At 42.9% G+C, this 18,398-nt stretch overlaps 1 protein-coding gene across 1 annotated transcript in view; it reads right to left on the bottom strand.

Annotated features, from left to right (window-relative positions):
* FBXL4 (F-box and leucine rich repeat protein 4) overlaps nucleotides 1-18,398 on the bottom strand; it is a 224,141-nt gene that overhangs the window by 78,547 nt on the left and 127,196 nt on the right. The window contains exon 5 of the mRNA XM_085611122.1: nucleotides 11,367-11,611. Coding sequence (XP_085467248.1) covers nucleotides 11,367-11,611 — 245 coding nt within the window. The remainder of the gene's footprint in view (nucleotides 1-11,366; nucleotides 11,612-18,398) is intronic.

Raw genomic sequence — 18,398 nt, 5'->3', positions numbered from 1 at the left:
GATGGTCGCTCTCTCCTCGTGCCATAGTGTAATTTTCTGTCAAAGAGAACATTTCGTTGTTATATAAAGTGTAATCTAGAATGATTGAGTGTGTCCATTTTTTCTTGTTCAGTTTGGGGAGTATCCAAGGAAAAAAGGCCGTTTAGTGTTGTGTAACCCGAGCTGATGAATTGTAGGACGATGTATTCTCCTAGTTTACTTTATCTGTTGCTGGTGGGCTTTGTTTGATACATGATATGTGGTTTGCCCCTCGGATATATATTGTCAAGCTCACTTGGGGCATCTTGAAGGAGGTTTGTGTGGAAGTCGCCTGAAATTAGACAGGGTGTGCTTCCATGTTTACTTGTTAGATTGCACATGATCCGGATCAGGTGTTCCAATTTAGCCTTTTTCTCCCTGGCATTTGGTGAGATATATACATTAATCAGGAGCATTTGTTTGATGGAATTGAAGCTCCTGATCCTGATGCCAGTGATCCAGTCTTCTTCAAATGCAAGCTGGCTGATGTTTATGTTTAGCTTGCTGGCGACATATATCGAAAGGCCACCCCTGGGTCTACCGTGCTTGTGCAGTCTTAAGGTGGGAGACCGGAATTCCAAATAACCTTCTATTGGAATACTTGCCTCCGACCATGTTTCCTGGAGGAGTATGATATCATGTTTTTTTATTACCTTATTGTGTCAGGTGATTGGTATTTCGTAGTAAAGCCGTTAATATTCCAAGAACATACTGTGAGGCCAAGTAGGTAAATGTAAAAAATACAACCAAGCCTATAAAAATGTTCAGCAGATGAAAAGTATAACATGGCATATCTAGCAGATCTCTAGGAATACCAAATTGCAAATATAGAGCAATCAGGGACAGAAGCCAGAAGGGTAAAAGAGCTTTTGTACTGAGATAACTAATTCTTTGTGGAGGACCTTTTGTTGAAGACTTCACCTCTCAACTTTCAAGCTGATAGAAAAGGCAGCCTTCAGAGACAGTGCTTTATCTAGGGGCAGGTGGCATGCAACCACAGCCTGCTCAGATACAGATATGATAGCAGTGTATAACATGGACCTTCAGGTCGGTTTGGGTACCATCAGACAAATTACAGCTAAGTATGTGTTAGAAATGGGGGTATCTAGTTGGCAATGGCTGGCCACTGTCCAAGTAGGGACCCTTCTTCCTAAGTCAGAGTAAGCAGATTACTCCCTTTGCTAACCCCTGCTCAACCCTGTGGTAACGTAGCACGAGCAGCTAGGCTTATCTCAGAGGCAGTGTGTGAAGCATTTATGACCATACACAGTAACACAGTGAAGAACACTACAAAGGGACACCACTCAAGTAGTTATAAAAATAGGTATCTTTATATATAGACTTAACACAAGACCAATAACAGTAAAAATCCACAATACTAGAAAAATAGGGTTACTCTTAAAATGCTGCAAAAATAGTTCAAGGTGTGCAAAGAGGAGTTCAGTTCAAGGCAGTGTTCTCTGCGACCCTTTTACTCACAAGATACCTGGATTCTGTAGCAAAGCAACAAAAATGTCGCTAAGGAGTTGTAGCGATGATTTTCCTCACGCTAACCAGCGATGCGTTGAATCCTTGCAGCAAGGGAGGATGATGCGCTGATTTGTGTGCAGGACAAAGCGACAAACTTCTGCACGCTATGCCGGCAATGCGATAAAATCCTTGCCACGAAGGGAGGATGATGCGCCGAGCCTGTTGCGTGTGCGATCTTGTTGCGATGAAAGAAAATGGCGCTCCGCGAGGGAGCGATGATCCTGATGCGATGAAAATGGCGAACGCTCGGCGTCCGCTCTGCGATGTCGTGAAGCGATGAACTCGATGCGATGATCTTTGGTTAGCGAGCGCTTTCAGGCCCGCAAACATGCAATGCGATAATCTTCGGGTTAGCGAGCATTTGGCAGCCCGCAGACAGGTGATGCGATGATCTCCGGTAGCGAGCACTCAGCTGCAGCAGCGCGATGATTTTCCTTACACTCTTCAGCTGCGTCGGCTCGCTAACGGGCGTTAGCGACGATTTTCAGCACTCTCTTCTGCACAGTAGAACTAGAGGCCCTGGAACTCACCGGAGCCTCACCTGCAGATAGAAATCCTCGCTGGGAGGAAACAGGAGGCTGGTGGTGGAGTCTGGTGTGCCTGAGACTCCTGCAGGAGGCTAGCTCTCTTCTAGCCCTTGGGTGAGTGCTGTAGCAAAAATAAAAGTTCCTTCAAAGTCCTTTTCCTCTTCTTCCAAGTACAGTAGTAACCAATGTAGGCCAGTCCAAGAAATAGCACACAAGCACAAGGACCGTCCTTCTCCTGCAGATTCCTTCAGTTACACGGACAGAGGTTCTTCTTGTGGTCCAGGAGCAATACAAATTGTAGGGGTTTGGGCACAGATATTTATACCCCAAAATTCTTTGTTCTCAGAAGCTACAAGTCACTGAACCCAGCCAGAACCAGTTCTGCCCAGCCCTGGAGCACTTTGTTTGCCAGGCTGCATCCTTCCTTTCAGAAAGAGGAGGTCTGCCATCAGACGCACAGTGGGAGGTGGAGCCAGCATTCACCTTGCCAGGCACAGCCCTATTCAGGTCCATGAGCTACCCCTCCCCATACTCCAATGCAGATCTCTCTATTCAACCCAGGTCTGACTCAGCTTGCCCTGTCCCTCCAACACCAGACAGCCAATACACAACAGCAGAGCACACTGGAAGGCTTAGGCAAGAAAATACCTACTTTCTAAAAGTGGTATTTTCAAACACAGAATATGAAAATAAACTTCACTAAAAGATGTATTTTAATGTTCTGAGCTCAGGCATACTACATTCGTTTTTCTACCATGCTCTGTGGGTCAGTTAGGATTATAGAATGTAATAGCCAAACCTCCCATTCTGGCCTATGGAGAACAGGTAGCCTTACAGTAGTGAAAAAAGAAATTGGGTGTAATTCACTACCAGGCTACACACATCAGAGCATGTCCTACCTTACACATACAATGCACCCTACCAGAGGGGTGGCTTACATGATGCCAAGGGAAGGTTCAGGGGCTGGGAAGTGGGTGCACTTCACAGCCAAGATGGCAGTTCTAGACTGCACACAGACACTGCAGTGGCAGGTCTGAGACACACTTTACAAGCTGCTTCTGTGGGTGGCGCAAACCAGCGCTGCAGGCCCACCAGCAGCATTTGGTTTACCAGCCCTGGGCACACACAGGCCACGCTACTAGGGACTAACAGGAAAACCAAATAAGCCACTCATGGATATACCAATTCACATGTCATCTTTACACAGAGAGCATTCGCGCTGTGGCACTGAATGGCAGTGGCACAGCGCCCAGAGCATCTATCACCAGCAAAAACAGAGGCGACAACAGCGAAAAATGGAAGGGAGACCCACGCTAATGGTGCCAGGTCTAACAGTATGCATTTATGCCAACACTTTAAGGTTGAAGTAAATCTGAGGAAATATAAACAATAGATCTGTGGATAGGAGACAGTGAGTGTTCACCATCAAGCAGGTAGAATGGGAGACATTAATGGAATCAAAACATGAAAGAGGAACAATGTCCACTGAATTTAAAGTGTTCAACCATGACTGGCAGAACTTGCATGAAGGTGGACCCAACACCACAGGATGCTTGCAGTGTTCAACTAACAATGTGACATCCCAGCTGAGGTAATTGGTTCCTGCACTAACCTTGCCCAGAATGCATGTTGTCATCAACATGAAATGCATATGCACAAATAAAAATACCATAATGGAGAATTCACTCAAACACTCTATGTACACTATCATCTCCTAGCTGCCGGTGTGGCCAAGGATCAAATTATATATTACTATTTTACTGGAAATGTATAAAGCACAGCCTGGATCAAAAGTGGCACGAGGACGCTTTAAATGGAATACAAAAAAAGACTAGAGAAGGGGCACACTGAAATAGGGAAAGGAGACAAGGTTCATAGAGTAATAGCAATGAGTAGGCAACAGTGAATGTCAACTTCATATAACAAAAAGAAAAAACACGTAGCAGAAGAAGTGGTCTCATGGGTGAACATTCCTAGACAGACCAAGTATGGGAAATGAATTGTTTAAATAGACTGAGGGATAAAATAAGGATAGAAAATAGCTGCCTCCAGTTTGAAGAATGGCCTATTACATATCTGATGCAAATATCTTCAAGTCACTGACCAGAATTTCAGAATCTATGTTGGAAACACAGAAGTAACCCAAAGATGATTTTTGCTACCAGAAGTTCTGGCACCAATCCCTGAATTAGCGCATTGGTCATCAGAAATTACTGAAATGCCGTAGGTCCAGCACGTGCCAAACCAGAGATCTGGGTCGTTGTTCAGCTCCTGCAGCTGTTAACCCCCACACCACTATCTTCTAGTGCATACTCCAGGAACAGCGCACACAAATCTTCTGCTACATGCCAGCAGAGCTTTCCCTGACCTCTGCCCTTGGTAACACACTCTCCCAAAACGTAGCTGCAGACTATCTTAATTTGACCACACCATGAGCAAAAGGCTTAGAGTTTTCAATCTATTAGTGCAAGACAAGTCAATCCGTTTTGTACAAAGCTCACTACCTTTACAAAATTATGGCTCAGGATTGCGTGGTATTGAGTCAGCTAGTATTAACCTCATCCCAAAGAAAAGGGGTGCAGTTAACAGTAGAACATACTCTTCACTACATCTAAATGCATTGTGATTGTCCAGTTATATCCTGGAATCACTTACTGGAGAATGGCACAATTTGGGAAATCTGGTTGATGGTTCTCAGGAAACTCAGAAAGACAATAAGGATCAATGTCTATTAATTAATTTTAAGAAGTTCCCCCGATTAGGATTTTAGTCCTTGGTATTTCTGAGAGCTCTAATATACACCGACTTTGAACCCTAGGTATGGTTGCAAACTGCCATTTTGTATATATACAATAGTACTGCGCTTGCGCTTGCCTCTTTTTACAGTAGTTCCGTTAGCCCTTCTACCTCTTTCTCTCCGGTTTGGCACGTGCTGGACCTACGGCATTTCAGTAATTTCTGATGACCAATGCGCTAATTCAGGGATTGGTGCCAGAACTTCTGGTAGCAAAAATCATCTTTGGACAGCATTTTGGCAGGGAAATACATTAGCTGATTGGGGGTAAGAGGTTCCAAGATGCTTACAGATCTAGTCAAGAACTTTTGACACTACTGACCTTAAACACAGATTTCGGTGATGGTAGAATAGCTCCCTGGCAAGTCAAATGTAGTTGCACATGTGAACCTCTAGGTTTCTGAGGGACCTAAACAACTGGATGTTAATACAGTGATGTTTCTGAAGATTATGAGATGTTTGGGCCCTTCTGTCGGAAGCTTGTCTGCATTGAGGATGAATACTCAACTTACAATATTCTTCTATTGGAACTAAATTTCAGAGACCAATAAAGTAGATTACTTTTCACAGGACTTGAGGAAGGGACCCAATTATGCATTTCCATAATTCAAAATGATTCCGATGTTGCACTTCAGGTTAGACTTCCAAAGGCAGACCAGATTCAGAAACTGACGATTTGAAACTCTCATGTTTGTTTTTTGGGTGCTTTGAAACTTTCTGGAATTTTGCAGTCCCTCTTCCCCACTCTGATCCTGTATGGTTCAAAGGAGATATTCACCCTTGTGTGTTCCTGGATCTACTGCGCTTAGTGGCTTTGCAGTTTTCAGGGCACGTCTCAGGACTTTTAAAACAGACTCCTTTCCGAGTGAAACAAGCCTAGGCAGCAGGCACCAATAAGAGATATAGATCAGCCTTGAAACATAAGATGCCTTGATCTCATGGAGTCAGACATAAATTATATTTATAACAGAAGGTGATCGTTTGGCATACAAAACTGTCAATTCTTTTAGGCAGGCCACATTGGTTGATCAGGCCCAATAGAAGTTGCTTAGATGGCACCACTTGCTCGGTGATCCATACAACTTGATAGAGGGTACTCTCAATTATGGGACATGCAAAATGCCCTCTGATATGCTTTAGCTTCAGCTCTAAATTTAGCCCTATCTGAGAATTGAACGGAGCTAAGCTATCGATCGTGCAGTAGGTTCAGTGGCATCTGGACACAGGGGTGTGAGGTGCACTGAATTATGGTTTTTTTTATACTAATCAAAGGGGTGGGGGCTACTTTGCTTGCATTAGGGCCAATAGCACCTTTGCTACACTACTGATAGGAACAAACCCTTGGCAATGCTATGTAACAATGCCTCATTTCATGTAAAAATGGTTAAAACGCTGAGGTGTTGACTTGCGATGCACGCATGTTTACTACAGAAGTAACATTAATGGTTTCTAGAATAGCCAAATCACACATATGCATGGTGTTATACCAAACATTACCAGATCATCCAAGGTTGTGCAGTTTGATACCTCAGAACCTATAAAAAGGTGAGCAATGAATTCAAGTTTAAAGAGATCAACAGCTTCTAATATCATTCAGGAAGGCCTTTGAACTGGCGTCCTCTGCGATTTGATTAGTGAGCCAGATAAACAATGCATGAAGCAGGGTTAAGCTTGTCTGGGTATGGTGACCTTTCAGATAGTGGAGACATGGCCTCAAAAGCTTCCATGGGAGACACAAATAGATATTTAAAAAAATATTCATTAAGTCTGGTGGAAATTACTTCTTTGATGGAGAGTATGATTTTGAAGCATGATCACCGACTATGGTCATAGAATGAAGAATTACCAAATGATCAAGCAGTAAATATATTTCTATTAATGAAAAGAAAGTTAATGATATGCCAGCTTTGATTATCACATTTATTGATGCTATGATATTTCATAATTAAGGATACTGGGGTATTTGCATCATAAGTAGAAATATAGCTGGTGAAGGATGAACGATATTGTATTGTAGTAAAGCTCTCATGCAGAGAAAGACCCCACCATGGAGGTACAAAACCATTAAAAAGAGACTGGTCTTTCAGGACTAGGTCCTGGAAGCAGTTGTTTGGAGTTGCAGGAAATGCTTACTTATAAGATGTGCTGTTTAAGGCTGAGGTAGTCTAATATTAAACCAAGCTATACCTGGCTAATGAGCCCTAATAAAGGAGAAAACGGTCCTGCGTTGCTTGTGTTTGAGTTCATGGAGAACCTGGCGTTGCGGATCAGGCTGGACTGTTCCCATTAGAGCAAGGTCAAGACTGATTTGCATATTGCTTGATCCAAACTGAAGTGGCATGGTGTGCAAAATAATGTTGAATTTGGATGCGGCCCAAGTGCTTACCAGTGGCTGAGATTAAATCAAGCAATCCATTAATTTCTGTTTTTGTGTACTTTAGTGTGCAACCCTAAGTGGGGCAGGTATGCCCAGACATGGGTCCCGTGCACACTGTGTCATTGAAAACAATCTTTTCCAAGTTGATGAGCCTAACTTGGTTGAAAACGGTCCTGGGTTGCTTGTGTTCGGATTTAGGGAGGATCTTCCCTGGCATTTTGGGCTGACTGTTCTGATTAGAGCAGGGTTAAGACTGATTTGCATAGACTTGTTTGAAAGTGGAGGTGGCACAGTGTGCAAAAAAACAATAGATTGAGAAACAGATGATTAACGGTGGCTGAGATCAAGTCAAGCATTCAACCCATCACTTGTTTGTATACTACAGTGGGGCTTATTGATTTGGCAGTCCACACTCAATGTCTATTAAAATGTTGTCAACATACAGATGGAAAATGGCAAAAGAGGCCTTCAAAGGACTGCAGGCACTTAATCCTGGTGCAGTATATCAAGTAACTGCTGCCACCACAAGAAAAAAAGGGGACAGGAATGGGCCACGAATGGGCCACCTTCATGTTATCTTATTTTTAGTTGGCAGAACTTAAATAAATCCAGATTAAAACCAAGATCCTGTCATGAAATTTAGTAATTATACAATGTGATCTTAGTAAAAGACCTACATTCCTCCCATCCAAAAGAACAGTTTTGATTATTTAAATAGCACACATTGCTTTGCGCTTTCACAGGCACAATTTACACTAATGTATTGTTCTTATTTTCACAAGCCCAAATCTATGTTTATACAAATGCTTTTTAAATCCAATCTACGACTGAGGAGTAAGCCGTTTTCTATGTTTATACAAATGCTTTTTAAATCCAATCTACGACTGAGGAGTAAGCCGTTGAGCAACCTGCACAACTGAAATGTATTAATAAACAAATAGGAAAACAGGAGCTGGTGTAGAACAATTCAAACCAAAGGAGTATGGAATATGTTGCATTGGCAGAAAGAAGTCTTCAAGTGTCAACAGGGGTGTGGAATTTCTGTAGCCTGACGCCCAGGACATATTTTTTGGACTCAAGGACTATACGTGTTTATGTGGTAAGTAACAACAACCCCCTGCAGCACAAACCGTTTAGCCGCCAGTTTACAGTACCACATTATGGAGCATGGAGGGAAATTGTCTGCAGTTGAGATAATATTTGTATCCATATGTTAATGCTGTTCGAACTTGTATTTATGGATTATTAATGCAAAGCCTTTATTATTAGGGTGAGTGCTCTAACTAAATGTTGTAAGCTCGGTCTGCACTACGGACAGTGATTCCAGTAATACACATTTGTGAAGTTTAACAATATGAGGCTACAAATAATGTTCCCAGAATGCTCTCTGATGAGATGCAAATGTTTGCAGAAGCTTGAAAGCAAGATTGATGATTCTTTGCTTTCAAAATAATATGTTCACACAACATACGCACCCACAAAAAAAACCTTTTGCTAAACTACTGTGAAATCTTAGGTTCCATTTCTTAGGACCATCATTTAGTAAAGTGTGTTGATGCATGTTAGTATTTAAAACAAATATTCAGAATGGAAAGTCAGTGTAACCAGTTTCAACAAGATTATGGAAAACACAAAAAAACAAGTATTGGCAAAGCCAATAGGTCAGACATTGGTGGTTAGTCTTTTAGTTTTGTCAATGCGCATCTTGTTTTGCCATGGCGTTTGTAAAACTTTATTGTTCTGGGAGATGCCAGGCCCTCACCATTGTAACAAACATTGGCAAAAAGCAAAAATATTGTTGGGTCTCAAAAAGCATGCATTGCCGCAGTAGTTCCTACCACTGAACAAAATGACATTGTGTGTCCATATGCGGTTTGTGAAAGAACAGAATGCTATCATTCACAGTGAAGCCAGCTGATAGATGGATAAAGAGAGAGAGGGAGAATTTTAATAAAATCAAAACGTCAGGGTTGATGCCAGATCAAATTCTTAAAGAAAGTCAACAGAGTGCACCCATGGTATATGTCTTGCATTACTGCAGATTTACGTATTTCATGAATTCACAAGAATTGACTGAAGTAGACCAGGAAATCATACTACTAGAAAATAGTTGTAAACTGTATTTTAGCACAATTACATATGTACATGTAGATTTGCTCATCCAAAAATCTGTTGAGCGTTTACAAGTTCACTTTCCTTCCAACCACCATTTTTCCCAACCCTGGATGAAGTTTTACTTCTGCCCTTTTCAGGAGCTAATTTCCAACCCTTTTTTAGCATGGAAAAAGATTAGAGCTGGTGAAAACCCTTAAAATATGCAAGTTAGTAGGTTTGCACAGACTCAAAGAGGCATTCCAACCCTGGAACTAAATATTGCTTACTTTTCTCCAGCACAAGTATGTAGAGTTGCAGAAAGGTTTCAAAATAAGGAAATTTCTAGTATTATAGTCCTACTATAGTAATAACCCTGGCATAAGCATAGAGGCTATTATCAGAGCGCTTATATAATGAGATTGCTGCCATAATTTGTCACCCCACTATATGGCTCCAAAGGGATAAGTAGATTTATTAAGCAATCTGCCCCATGGACAAGTAGATATTTTATTAAATTCCACACCTCTGTTTCCATCTTTCTTTTCAAATTATAACCCATACAAGTTGGCTCCTAATCAGTGACTTAAATGGGCCACCCAGTGAACGATGTCAAAATAGTCTCATACATAACTCCTAGTTGTTCCAGTCATCTCAGGATTTGAATTTGAGAACCAATCAGAAGGTCTAGGTGACTCTCCTTCATCCAACAATGGTCATCTTTCAGGCAATTTAAGATTATGTTGGCCCCTTTAAGTCACTATTCATGAACTATAGACCAAAGAAAAACCAAAGATCTAGCAATGTAAATCTGCTAGTATAAGTCTGATAAACCCAGAAGATCCATGGTGAGAGATCAAAATGTCACATGCAGAGTTCAGCTGTTCTCTTAACGATCTTGGCCAAATCCTGGAAAAACATCCAACTTGGCAATTACAAAAAAATCAAAACCCTGAAAAAAACCACTTCAAAGAAGCTGTTGTAATCACACATAAAAAGATCTGGACTAACGCACTCACTCCCCCAATGAAGAGGTAAGCCCCCTATGTACGCAATTGGATTCCAGTTGAAGACGTGATCTTATCTATAGTCCAACTCCACCGAATATGCTACAACCTTGGTCACTTAAAGCCTGGATCCCTTTTCATTGATATAAGCACTTCAAAAAGACAATTCATCAGAAACCAACTATTAACAAAACTAAACTATGTAAACAAGCACGTAATGCATATACTGCAAATCCATCTAAGAAAGTAGGATGCCTTCAATGAAGACTGATAAGAGCTAATCAGACCTAGTAATAACTGACAAGAGCTTTTAACAAGCTGAGCAAATGTAATGGGGATGAAGATGCTCACCATAAAGCAGTGCCGCAGACTGATGGGAAATTGTATGAATCTATTGTACTGGTGTACATAAGTAGTATTTGTTTGTTGTAAAACAGGAAATGAAAATAAATGTAATGTCCATGACATGCTGAGTGTTTTCTCCCACAGTTTGTGCACAATACACATTTTTTTCTGCCCAAGACTACAACTGTAGTCCAGACACGGAGAAGCACAGGCAACTTGGAATTGAAAGGTCAACCCTGAATAGGACAACATTTTCAGTGCCATTTCAGTCACTGGATACTCCACTATGAGAGAGTTTCCGATGGCTTGTCCCATCAGTAGCTCTGCCAGCAGAAACACACTGGTACCCCCGCTTCTAAAAATTAGGGGGAACAGAGATTGACAGACAGGTACCTATGTCACTTTTTGATCGATGTCCCGTTATTAACAACCTCTAAATTAGGCCCTCTATAAAGAGTATGAATGCACCTTTTAAATACTAACTATCATAAATACAATTATGTGTCTCCCCACAATCAACATTCTTTATTTGCTGTGCAATAAAAGTAAATTGGTTTTGTTTTAAAGTATGTAATCAATTTTATTCTTCATTATGAACATAATATTACCAGAGTTAACTGTCTAAATCAGACAGGAATGTTAGCTTAGTCAAAAAGTAGGCAAATAAAATTACTGACCTGCTGAATCCTGGAACAGAGATGAATCCCCTGTTTCCAGTCCACGATAAATTCAACCACCGAACAAGGGTACAGCGGGTTTGTAGGTATTCCAAGGAACTATCATTCAGCTTTGCCCAGTATGGTTGTAAACTGAGGTGGATGTACTGTAGAGGGTCATAGCAGTGTCGGTGGAAAAGCTTGCACGTCTGTGCTAGTCTACACAGATCTAGTAGAGTAAGGTGGCTTACAATCAACTGGATAATCTGCATACAAGAGAAAAATATTGCTTTTTATAGTCATTATCAGACAGTATTATTATTTAGGTTTTCCCAATGCAAAATATTTTACAAAATGTATGTATACTTTAATAAATTCAACCATTTCTGTTATGCCTTACACAACACAACACAACACCAGATCCACAAGTGGTTTATGGAAAGTATTTATATTACAAATCTAAATCCAAAGATGAATGAGGAGAGGTTTAATGACAAGAAGGCATGCAAATTACCTCAAAAGGCTCACGTGCACATTCCGAAAATAAACTTCAAAAAGCTCTAAAACACGTAGTTACAATCCATTCAAATTGGCACACTTTAATTGCGCTGATGTGCAAGGAAGCCACCTAAAAGTATTGAAGTAGTCTCACTTGATGTGGATATCTTAGACTACACTGAATGCATTTTAACATGTTTGCAGCGTTTTTCAAATAATTAATCCACACTTTTTGACTAATACATTCTATGACAAAGTAATTACCATATTACTGAACTTGAATTTTTCCCCCAATATTTGCGTCCTTAAAACATACGAAAACAAACTTAGAGCTGTGTAAACAATGCCTGCAAGCTTTAATTAAAAATTGCCTGAAAATGCCATATCAGAAATATGAAAAGACCTGTGACATCGGTTAAACCAGCACTAGACTTCTTGGCTCTTTAATACAACACACTGAGAGGGAGCACTCATAACACAAAATAACTACTGCTAATGCCAATAGGTATAGCTTCAAAAGAATGCAGGATGGAAATGTGAAGCATTAAAAAGTAAAAACCTAAGGATTTAATATGTATTTGTTGGGGAGCCTAGGACTGTAGAATAATTTGGTGTTGGTTAAAAGGCCAGGTGACAGCTGCACTGTCAAGCCAGACCCAGAAATCCATGTAGATTAATGACTGCCATCCTCCCACCTGTGCTACAGTCAGAGAAAAACAACATACATTATCTAGTTGCCTAAGTCACATTAATTGCATTACACTGTTGTGCATGCCTCTGAATATTCTAATTCAGGCATCTGGATAAATAAACAAAATGATCAATCAATCAGGATTTTATAAAACGCGCTACTCACCCGTGAGGGTCTCAAGGCGCTGGGGGGTGGGGGGCGGCAGCTCCGGATCAGTTGAAGAGCCAGGTCTTGAGGTCTTTCCTGAACGTGTGCAGGGTCGGGGGGGATCTGATGTTCACAGGGAGCTCGTTCCAGGTCTTGGCTGCGATGTGGGAGAAGGCTCTCCGGCCCGTTCTGTTTCTGCGGATGCGGGGGACCTCTGCCTGAGCGAGGTCGGCAGATCGGAGGTTCCTCTTGGGTGCGTGGAAGGATAATCTCTCGTTGAGGTATTTGGGTCCAATGTTGTTGAGTGATTTGTAGGCGTGGGTGAGGAGTTTGAAGGTGACCCTCTTCTCGACGGGGAGCCAGTGGAGGTCTCGTAGGTGTTGGGTCATGTGTTTGTGACGCGTTGTCCCGAGGACGAGTCTGGCTGCGGCGTTCTGGATGGTATAGAGTTTGTGTAGAAAGGTTCTGTTGATACCTGCGTATAGGGCATTGCCATAGTCCAATCTGCTAGTTATGAGTGCGTAGGTGACGGTTCTCCTGCCGTCGGGGGGGGGGGTGGTGGGCGGGGTGTGGAGGGGAATCCATGTGAAAATCTTGCGGAGGATGCATAGGCAGTTAAAACTGGTGGAGGCGACGGCGTTGAACTGGCGGTTCATGGACAGGGAGGAGTCGAGAATGATGCCGAGGTTTCGTGCGTGGTCTGTGGGGTTGGGCTCCAGAGGGCAGCGGGCCACCAGGTGTCGTCCCAGGCGGAGGTGCAGGGTTCAAGGATGAGGACCTCGGTCTTCTCAGAGTTGAGCTTCAAACAGCTGTCTTTCATCCAGGCTGCCACATTCTTCATTCTTTCCTGGAAACAGAGTCTGGTGTCTTAGGGCTTCTTCGTGAGTGAGAGGATGAGCTGAGTGTCATCGGCGTAGATACAATGCTGAGCCCATGCTGTCTGACGATGGCGGCAAGGGGGGCCATGTAGATGTTGAAGAGCGTGGGGCTGAGCGATGATCCTTGGGGAACTCCGCAGTTGGTATCGATGGGTTCGGAGAGGAAGGGAGGGAGTCTGATACTCTGGGTTCGGCCAGAGAGGAAGGATTGTATCCAGTCGTGGGCGGTTCCTTGTATACCTGCATCGTGAAGTCTGGCTGAGAGTGTGCGATGTGAAACTGTGTCGAAGGCTGCGGAGAGGTCCAGATGGATGAGAGCTGCGGTGTGTCCCTGGTCGAGTAGCATGCGGATGACGTCAGTGGCAGCGAGAAGGGCGGTCTCGGTGCTGTGGTTGCTGCGGAATCCAGACTGGGAGACGTCCAGTATGGAGTTCTCTTCGATGAAGGCAGTCAGTTGGGTGTTTACGAGTCTCTCTGTGACTTTGGCAGCAAAGGGGAGGAAAGAGATGGGCCGGTAGTTTTTCATGTCCGTTGGGTCAGCCGTAGGTTTCTTGAGGAGGGGTTTAATCTACACCTGCTTCCAGTCGTCTGGGAAGATGCCGGACCTGAAGGAAGCGTTGATGGTCCGTCCTAGTTTGGGTGCGATGGCAGCGGTGGCCCTGTGGAATATGTGCGGATGGCAAGGGTCCGTTGGAGCTCCTGAGTGGGTCTTCTTCATGGTCGCGGTGATGTGTTCTATGGTGGCGGGATTCCAGGTCATGATGGATGGCTTATCGACAGCAAGGGGGGGGGTGGTGGTCGGTGTCTGTTCGTTGAAGTTGTCATAGAGGACCTTGATCTTCAGATGGAAGTAGGAGCTGAGCTTGTTGCAGAGTTCTTGGGAAGGTGTGATGTCCGTGGCTTCGCTGGGGGGTTGTGCGAACTGCTGTATGACGTTGAACAGTTCCGTGGCGCTGGTCTGGACTTTGTCTCTTATGATGGTTCATTTAGTGTCTCTTATGCGCTGGTGGTATTCCTTCAGAGCGCTCCTGCGATTGTTCCGTGCTTCGGTGGTTTTCTAGTTTCGCCAGGTTTTCTCTAGGCATCTGCAGGAGCGTCTGGTTTCTTGTAGTTCTGTGGTGAACCAGGCGGCCTTCGTGCGGCGTTGTTTGGCGGGGTGGCGGAGGGGTGCGAGTTTGTCGGCGCAGCAGGAGATCCAGCGGTGTAGTTCCCTGGCTGTGGAGTTGGTGTCGGTCGGCTATGTGGAGGGCAAGAACCTTTTTGTGGAATCACACATCTTCTGCCCAATCGGAACAAGTACTCACGCCTTCCAAATTGTGGGTGGAGTGAAAGCCCCTCTCTTGTAATTCTTACATAATTGTATGCATACCATAAAAATTAGGGACAATTCACCTACTGAGCCTTTACCGGATTGCACTACCCACGCCTTTCTTCGGGATACTACACAGACTGGTAAAGTAGTTTATGTGGAAGGACAAACAACAAGACTTTGAACTGAAAATCTAAAAGTGGTAGATTGTGGTAAATAATTTAATTACCGGGACTTCATCTGATACAGAAACATAATAAAATAGCTCAGTAAATAAGAGGCAGAATCCGTGGTATTAGAGGTTCGGAATGGGCTTTATTCCAATGGTCGATTATAATCGGTTGCTCCAGGTTCCATTACCACGAAGGTTCAGGAAGTGAAGTACATACGTTATTGACAATCAATTACTTTTACACAATAGGCATTACAGTGAGGCCAATACAAGAGGCGTAACAATTGATAGCAAAGATAACATTTCACATGCGTAGCAAAAATAGGCGTAACTGGGAGTGATTTAAAGAACGTCATCAGATGTGATGTCATAAGAGGGCGGTTACATGAAAGAATTTCGCAATGTCAGCAGAAATACTTGACAGAAATGCGCACGCAGCAGCATGACGTGTGATTGACGTGCATCTAGGGGGTGGAGGGGACTTGACATTTAGCTCTACATGTGGCGACAGAAGTCTGGAGGGTCAAGTCAACCTAATCCCAAATCATATCTAACATCCTATGTTTAAAGAACTATGTTATCCAAAAGAGAGGTCTCTTAGAGTAGAATCTTATTCTATACTGACTATACTGACTGTTAGTGCGTGTACAAGCGTCTAAGTGTCTACACTAGATGCGAGGGCAGGAATCTTCCATAGTAACAGGGCTATGAATTACTTGCATGAAGACAGAGAAACCGGGCCTTTGCTCGGTAGCTGGAAGAATGTTTACTTAAACTACTAGACAGGAATGCATTGGGCAGGGATCGGAGCAGATAATTTCGAAGGTGAAATACAGTTCTTGGCAGGCAGCAAGCTGATGTCAGGCTTCGTGAGCCGCGCAGGGAATGAGACAAAGTTCATGGTCACAGATGCAGGCTCGGACTGGAGCTTCAGAGACAGAAAGCAAGAAAAGCTTGATGACAGAATCAGGGCCTACTTGCCTGGACTGTAAAAATGGCATAAGTGAACCATATAAAGGCGGTGGCCTTTTGTACTTAGGAATGGAATATCCGGCCCATTCATGGCGGATCTGAAAGAGGACATGTTAACGGTGGACGCACATGTATTTGCGTCTTCATAACTGGAACTGGAGGGAACATACATGTACTTGTAACATGCACATAGAACCGTTGGGGTCCAAGATAGGGGACATAACTGACCAGAAAAATCCATATTTCCACATTCCCTCCTTGTCCCCTACTTGCCCGTCAAGAGACATCAATCTTCATCAATCCATTGATCTGTTCGTATAGCATCATTTGTTCTTCTTTCTTCTTCCGGGATTTTGAACGAAAATCTTGATGTGGAATGCACGATGTGGCACACAGACCACAGATCGCTGGTCCACATTGCAGGCATAAGCAGCAACTGAATAGTATGAGAAGGCCAATACCTAGGAAGGATAGAACTCTCCATCCCCAGGCTGATAACACGCTCCAAAACCAACCGGACCAAGTCCAGGTGCCTGGATTCTGGTGTATCTGGCTTACAATCTTATGGAGGCGGGTTATGGCTTTATATACAGATGGCGAATTTTCTGGTATGAAAATGCAACAGCTTGATCCGATGACCCTACAAGCTCCGCCCCTATCGGCCAGGATGACGTCAAGGACAAGACGATTTTGAAGCACAACAATCCGCATAGCAGACTGCTCTTCTGTTAAATTGCCTAAGGCGGAAATAGTTTCGTTCACTACTGCTTCAAGGGTTCTAGTTAATCTACGTATCAGTTTACTATTAGTAACGGTACCTATATAGGGAAAGAGACCTTTATTGAAATCTGTGTATTTTTCCCATGCTGTTTCAGTGTAATCGACTATTGGGAGATCTCTCCTTTCTCTATTGTGTACTAAATGAGTATTTCTGTGATAATCAGGAGGAGCTAGGAAAACAGGTGGCAAAAGAAATCCAATGTAGCAGGTACCATCCCAATCTAGAGGCAAACGTACATATGCCGTCTGACCACATATGAAATAGGAATGGCGGGAAGCTCTAAATGTAGACTTGCCTTGATCACTAAATTCTATTACAGTGGTGCATCTACTATGGCCCATATGTATGGAACCATTCTTTCTCACACATAATTCACCTTTTACTGAAAATACTGACATGGCGGGCAAACTTGGATTAGCTTCGGATTCGACATTCAAGATCAGGAGATTAAGCGTAAAATTACCTAATCCATATACTTCATTTTCTAGATCAGTTCCTGTTCTCTGGGGAAGTCCCTCCTTGTTGGGGTGGCAGACTTTAAGTAAAACTAAGTTCAGATTTCCCCATACCCAGTTATCTTGATAAACTGCAGAATTCGAATCTAGGGAATTGATTAAGCTAAACCATGCTCCACAGGAGCCGTTGTGTGTGAACGGATATGGAAAGAGAGGTAGAATTTCTTTATAGTTCTGATAGGGAGGGAGTCGGCCACATATCCAACAATTTGTAGCATTGCTAACCTGATGGGAATGATGTAACATTTTGATAAACGTGTTATTGCGCAGCGCAAATCTATATGACAATTCATGCGGAGGTAATTCACTAAAAGAATGTTCAGCAGTAACATTATAAACATGTCTAGAAATAGGATAATATATGTGCAACAATATACTTGCAGTAATTATTAAAAGACTTAAGGAAAATAAAATTAATAACGTCACTGTACAATGACTACGCAGTGATTTACAGTACGCCTGTCGTTTCAACATTTTTCGGGTGTTATCTCTATTCAGGTCCAAGGGATACATGTCAGAGACAATTCAACCGCTTCACCTCGGAGAGGACTTAAACAATCAAATTGCTTAACTGATTGGGCCTGAGTTTTAGTTTATAATGTTCGGAATTACTTCTTTCAACAAGAGGAAGTTTTGAGTCAATGGGTGAAGACACACGAGGTGTGGTATTCACATCTGATTGTAGTCCATGAAATTTCTTGATATGACTTGAGTGAATCCAGCCTTTTCTGCCCTCGATCTTCACGGCTGTCCTTGTCGTTAATAACACGAGCTGAGGCGACCTCCACCTAGGATCCAGCTGAGTCTTTCGATCAAAGTTCCTCACTAAAACGAGATCCCCCGGAATTACGTCATGGGGTTTCACCTCAGTGTTGTCAGGAAAAGCTGCAGCTACCTGTGAACGACAAGATTGTAGTGCAGACATCAAGGAAGCCAAATAATCTGTCAGCATATTACAGTCAATATCAGTTATTTTACGTGGTATAGGCGTCCCCCACATATTTGGTGGTCTGCCGAAGATCACTTCATACGGGGATAGCCCTGTTCGAGAGTGTGCTACCATTCTCATGTAAAAGAGCGCAACTGGTAA

Source organism: Triturus cristatus, chromosome 6 (genome assembly GCF_964204655.1).
Source record: "Triturus cristatus chromosome 6, aTriCri1.1, whole genome shotgun sequence".
Taxonomy (NCBI): Eukaryota; Metazoa; Chordata; class Amphibia; order Caudata; family Salamandridae; genus Triturus; species Triturus cristatus.
This window is presented reverse-complemented; position numbering and strand designations above follow the sequence as displayed.